Source organism: Salvelinus namaycush, chromosome 15 (assembly GCF_016432855.1).
Source record: "Salvelinus namaycush isolate Seneca chromosome 15, SaNama_1.0, whole genome shotgun sequence".
Classification (NCBI taxonomy): Eukaryota; Metazoa; Chordata; class Actinopteri; order Salmoniformes; family Salmonidae; genus Salvelinus; species Salvelinus namaycush.
Window position 1 is genome coordinate 37337753 of NC_052321.1, and position 6740 is coordinate 37344492.

Sequence of the window (6740 nt, forward strand, 5' to 3'; positions counted from 1 at the left end):
TAGAAAGTTTGTTTGTTCGGTTACCAAGGCAACTACTCTAGCTATCTAGTAAACTTCCTAGCTAATTCAGTGGACGTTGAACACATTTTGACCTGTAAATGAACACATTTCCAGCAGCAAATGTGTTAAATTATAGTCATGGTATAAAAAAAAATACCACACGGTGGAAGGCTGGTTTCACTGCATAGCCCCTTGTTGATTATCCCTTACATATTATAGTCTAATGTTACCTTGTTGGTCATTTCTATATGAGAGAGCATGCATTCTAATCCACACTAAGTTAAAATAATGTTATATCTAGGTTATATGTCGCTTCATGAGATATCAATTCTAGTCTGAGGTAAAGTCCTTTAGTGTGCTAGGTTATTTGGTGAGAACTCCGCCATGTATTCCTTTCTTTGCCAAACAAACGTCTGAGACCTGTTCCTTTCATCAAAGCTAACAACCGTCCCTCTAATGTGACTGCAGTCTGGCTAACCATCTGCTGCTTGGCTCTGAGCCATACAGTCCTGGACCAGGGCAGACTTGGGTTCAAAGTAAACAGTACTCGAAATCTTTCCAATAGCTCTGTGTTTGCTCTAGCCTGCCTGGAGTGCCAGTTGAGGCGGGGTTTGTAGTTTTGGGACTATCCTAATTGTCCATTTTTAAGCTAGGCAGGCTCAATCAAGCACAGATAAAGTATTAGAAATGATTCAAATAGTGTTTGAACCCAGGTCTGGCCAAGGGCCCTGCACCAACCCCCTCCTCTCCCCTCCTTACCCCCTCCCCACCCTAGGAAGGACACAGTGCCCCTTTCTCCAGGCAGCATAGAACCCAGGCGGCACATTACAGTCCCCTCTCTAGTCCCCAGGCTCACACATGGTTCTCATTAGCTTCCAGAGCAGTAAAGCTGCTGTAATAGACTGGGTGTGTATGTTTAGGTGTGTGTCGTGGGGGGTGTAGGTGTGCGTCATGTCGTGGGGGGTGTAGGTGTGCGTGTGTGTCGTGTTTTCTTAGCAAAGCTAAAGTTACAAAAGTGGTGGTCTAGGCCTCCTCTAATCCTAACCCTACCTATGGTGATGTTGGTATATTTCTATAGTATTTGGATCCTAACCCATGGTGGTGTTGGTATGTTTCTATAGTATTTGGATCCTAACCCATGGTGATGTTGGTATATTTCTATAGTATTTGGATCATAACCCATGGTGGTGTTGGTATGTTTCTATAGTATTTGGATAATAACCCATGGTGATGTTGGTATGTTTCTATAGTATTTGGATCCTAACCCATGGTGATGTTGGTATGTTTCTATAGTATTTGGATCCTAACCCATGGTGATGTTGGAATATTTCTATAGTATTTGGATCATAACCCATGGTGATGTTGGTATATTTCTATAGTATTTGGATCATAACCCATGGTGATGTTGGTATATTTCTATAGTATTTGGATCCTAACCCATGGTGATGTTGGTATATTTCTATAGTATTTGGATCCTAACCCATGGTGATGTTGGTATATTTCTATAGTATTTGGATCCTAACCCATGGTGATGTTGGTATATTTCTATAGTATTTGGATCCTAACCCATGGTGATGTTGGAATATTTCTATAGTATTTGGATCATAACGCATGGTGATGTTGGAATATTTCTATAGTATTTGGATCATAACGCATGGTGATGTTGGTATATTTCTATAGTATTTGGATCCTAACCCATGGTGATGTTGGTATGTTTCTATAGTATTTGGATCATAACCCATGGTGGTGTTGGTATGTTTCTATAGTATTTGGATCCTAACCCATGGTGGTGTTGGTATGTTTCTATAGTATTTGGATCATAACCCATGGTGGTGTTGGTATGTTTCTATAGTATTTGGATCATAACCCATGGTGATGTTGGTATGTTTCTATAGTATTTGGAGCATAACCCATGGTGGTGTTGGTATGTTTCTATAGTATTTGGATCATAACCCATGGTGATGTTGGTATGTTTCTATAATATTTGGATCCTAACCCATGGTGATGTTGGTATGTTTCTATAGTATTTGGATCATAACCCATGGTGATGTTGGTATATTTCTATAGTATTTGGATCATAACCCATGGTGGTGTTGGTATATTTCTATAGTATTTGGATCCTAACCCATGGTGGTGTTGGTATGTTTCTATAGTATTTGGAACATAACCCATGGTGATGTTGGTATGTTTCTATAGTATTTGGATCATAACGCATGGTGATGTTGGTATATCAATCAAGTTTCAATCAAGTTTATTTTATATAGCCCTTCGTACATCAGCTAATATCTCGAAGTGCTGTACAGAAACCCAGCCTAAAACCCCAAAACAGCAAGCAATGCAGGTGTAGAAGCACGGTGGCTAGGAAAAACTCCCTAGAAAGGCCAAAACCTAGGAAGAAACCTAGAGAGGAACCAGGCTATGAGGGGTGGCCAGTCCTCTTCTGGCTGTGCCGGGTGGAGATTATAACAGAACATGGCCAAGATGTTCAAAATGTTCATAAGTGACAAGCATGGTCAAATAATAATCATGAATAATTTTTAGTTGGCTTTTCATAGCCGATCATTAAGAGTTGAAAACAGCAGGTCTGGGACAGGTGGCGGTTCCATAACCGCAGGCAGAACAGTTGAAACTGGAATAGCAGCAAGGCCAGGCGGACTGGGGACAGCAAGGAGTCATCATGCCCGGTAGTCCTGACGTATGGTCCTAGGGCTCAGGTCCTCCGAGAGAGAGAAAGAAAGAGAGAAGGAGAAAATTAGAGAGAGCCAAGATTTTCAAAATGTTCATAAATGACAAGCATGGTCAAATAATAATCAGGAATAAATGTCAGTTGGCTTTTCATAGCCGATCATTAAGAGTTGAAAACAGCAGGTCTGGGACAGGTAGGGGTTCCGTAACCGCAGGCAGAACAGTTGAAACTGGAATAGCAGCAAGGCCAGGCGGACTGGGGACAGCAAGGAGTCATCATGCCCGGTAGTCCTGACGTATGGTCCTAGGGCTCAGGTCCTCCGAGAGAGAGAAAGAAAGAGAGAAGGAGAGAATTAGAGAGAGCCAAGATTTTCAAAATGTTCATAAATGACAAGCATGGTCAAATACTAATCAGGAATAAAAGTCAGTTGGCTTTTCATAAAATATTTCTATAGTATTTGGATCCTAACCCATGGTGGTGTTGGTATGTTTCTATAGTATTTGGATCCTAACCCATGGTGGTGTTGGTATGTTTCTATAGTATTTGGATCCTAACCCATGGTGGTGTTGGTATGTTTCTATAGTATTTGGATCGTAACCCATGGGGTGTTGGTATGTTTCTATAGTATTTGGATCCTAACCCATGGTGATGTTGGTATATTTCTATAGTATTTGGATCCTAACCCATGGTGGTCTTGGTATGTTTCTATAGTATTTGGATCATAACCCATGGTGATGTTGGTATGTTTCTATAGTATTTGGATCCTAACCCATGGTGGTGTTGGCATATTTCTATAGTATTTGGATCCTAACCCATGGTGGTGTTGGTATGTTTCTATAGTATTTGGATCATAACCCATGGTGATGTTGGTATGTTTCTATAGTATTTGGATCCTAACCCATGGTGATGTTGGTATATTTCTATAGTATTTGGATCCTAACCCATGGTGGTGTTGGTATGTTTCTATAGTATTTGGATCATAACCCATGGTGATGTTGGTATGTTTCTATAGTATTTGGATCGTAACCCATGGGGTGTTGGTATATTTCTATAGTATTTGGATCCTAACCCATGGTGGTGTTGGTATGTTTCTATAGTATTTGGATCATAACCCATGGTGATGTTGGTATATTTCTATAGTATTTGGATCCTAACCCATGGTGATGTTGGTATATTTCTATAGTATTTGGATCCTAACCCATGGTGATGTTGGTATATTTCTATAGTATTTGGATCCTAACCCATGGTGATGTTGGTATATTTCTATAGTATTTGGATCCTAACCCATGGTGATGTTGGTATGTTTCTATAGTATTTGGATCATAACGCATGGTGATGTTGGTATGTTTCTATAGTATTTGGATCATAACCCATGGTGATGTTGGTATATTTCTATAGTATTTGGATCCTAACCCATGGTGATGTTGGTATGTTTCTATAGTATTTGGATCATAACCCATGGTGGTGTTGGTATGTTTCTATAGTATTTGGATCCTAACCCATGGTGATGTTTGTATGTTTCTATAGTATTTGGATCATAACGCATGGTGATGTTGGTATATTTCTATAGTATTTGGATCCTAACCCATGGTGGTGTTGGTATGTTTCTATAGTATTTGGATCGTAACCCATGGGGTGTTGGTATGTTTCTATAGTATTTGGATCATAACCCATGGTGATGTTGGTATATTTCTATAGTATTTGGATCCTAACCCATGGTGATGTTGGTATGTTTCTATAGTATTTGGATCCTAACCCATGGTGGTGTTGGTATGTTTCTATAGTATTTGGATCCTAACCCATGGTGATGTTTGTATGTTTCTATAGTATTTGGATCATAACGCATGGTGATGTTGGTATATTTCTATAGTATTTGGATCCTAACCCATGGTGGTGTTGGTATGTTTCTATAGTATTTGGATCGTAACCCATGGGGTGTTGGTATGTTTCTATAGTATTTGGATCATAACCTGTGGTGATGTTGGTATGTTTCTATAGTATTTCAATCCTAACCCATGGTGGTGTTGGTATGTTTCAATAGTATTTGGATCATAACCCATGGTGATGTTGGTATGTTTCTATAGTATTTGGATCCTAACCCATGGTGGTGTTGTTATGTTATCAGGCCCAGACAGGAGGCTCACCCCACTCTTCCCCCAGCCACGGGGCAGGCTGCTCCATGCCCATGCCCATCCGCTCCACCTCAGCTGGGTCCACCCCCACCCACACACCCCAGGACTGCCTGGCCGGGGTGGGGGGGGACGTGCTGGAGGCCTTCGCTCACGGTGAGTGCCGGACCTCCGCCTAGCAGTCAAAGATTGGCAAAACTGGTTGAAAGGACATCAGTTTCTGGTTGGAAAGGCATCATGACATAATTTCAACCCGTTTTCCCCGCGGGACTATGTCCTCCTTTAGATCCAATGTGGCCCAATGTGGTATGTTGTTAGTTATCCATTCTTGCCTTGTTTGAGTCAAGGAGAACACAACACAACACCTGTGATTGAGCTGTGCCAAATTTGATTCAAGGATGCATTTTTTTTTAACCATGCTTCAAAAATAGCTAGCAACTAAATGCCATGTAAATCCCTGACTACCGTACTATCAGTGACTGTGTCCTCTGTCTTTCAGGTGTACCTAGAAATCTTCGTAATGATCTGTTGGTCGCTGCAGATTCAATCACAAACACCATGTCATCCCTCGTCAAAGAACTCCACTCAGGTTAGTTGAAAGGCACATGACTTCCTGGTTGCCTGTGTTTGTTTTGTAACTCTGGGACGGAGGATATCATCTCTGAATTCTTTGGGTCTTTGTCATGAAGTAGATGATGCGGCAGAGGAAGAGGACAACAACATGAGGAACGGAGGTCTAAGGGACAGGGGTGAATAAGTCTTGGCTCAGTATTACGTTATTAACATTGCTTAGTTCCTGTATCAAGCTGTTTGAGATTTTAAAATGTCATTTCTCTGAAACGTCTCTCTAGAATTCTAATTGTACTTCTCCATTCCAAAAGGAACAAGGTCATTATTTGTGGTAATCATATGTATTAGACTTTTATGTTACTGCAAATAACTAATAATCTCTCATTGTTTTCTAGCCGAGGCAGAATGAAAGGAGTGGAAAAAGTATGTATGAATATTCCGATAGCTTTGATATTGTCCGTATAATATAATTACATAGTAACCCATTAGTAATTCATATTGTAATACAACAAATCTGCCAAGCACCTATGAACAAAACAGAGATCAGAGGAACTTTTTCAGTCCGACATAATCGTCGAAATCCAAACGTCCTCTGTGAATCGTTCTCTTCATGGTTATTTTGTACCCCAGTCTAAAACCTACCCTTCTTCCCTGTCTGTCTGTGTGTCTTCAGGCACAGTGAGAGAAGTAAAGCATCGAGGGAGCAACAACCACTCCATCTATACCGGATGTCAGACTGGACATGACTGGAAAAGAAGAATCCAAATGAGAATCAGTCACAACAACCAAACCCTTCTATCAGACATAAGCACGTAGAGTAATGCATGCTGTTATCAAACAGGATTTCACTATGTGAACTACTATCAAACATGTTTATTACGCCCTGCTGCGGAAAAAAGCAAGATGCTTCTATTAGCGAGTGTATATGTTGTTCTGTATAAAAACTTAAAGCTGTAATTATTATGTATTGATTGATTCCCCTCATCATGACTGCAACGGTCAAAGGTCTAAAGGAGTGGCTTGCTGTGCTTTCTCTCAACCTGTATTGTCAATAACAGACCATTCTGTGTGCATACCAAATGGCCACCTATTCCCTATATCGTGCAGTACTTTTGACCAGTGCCCTATAGGCCCTGTTCAAAAGTAGTGTACTACATAAGGAGTAGAGTGCCATTTGGAACGCTGTCTATCTATCTGTATATACTGTACACATTATACATGACCTTGGGAACACAGCACTGACCACGACCCGAAAGCAACCTATTTTCATGATGATGATATGTTCCCTAGCCTTCATTGCTTTTGTATCATTAGAGACGGCTAGCTAGTATGTTTTCATTAGGGGTTTTGCATGA

General features: G+C 40.7%; 1 protein-coding gene across 1 annotated transcript in view; it reads left to right on the forward strand.

Annotated features, from left to right (window-relative positions):
• dtnbb (dystrobrevin, beta b) overlaps positions 1–6279 on the forward strand; it is a 44339-nt gene extending 38060 nt beyond the window's left edge. Inside the window, exons 15-19 of the mRNA XM_039009019.1 lie at positions 4812–4971; positions 5315–5404; positions 5505–5564; positions 5781–5808; positions 6059–6279. Of these exons, the coding sequence (XP_038864947.1) occupies positions 4812–4971; positions 5315–5404; positions 5505–5564; positions 5781–5794 (324 nt within the window). The 3' untranslated portion in view covers positions 5795–5808; positions 6059–6279. The remainder of the gene's footprint in view (positions 1–4811; positions 4972–5314; positions 5405–5504; positions 5565–5780; positions 5809–6058) is intronic.
• The last annotated feature ends 461 nt before the right edge of the window (positions 6280–6740 follow it).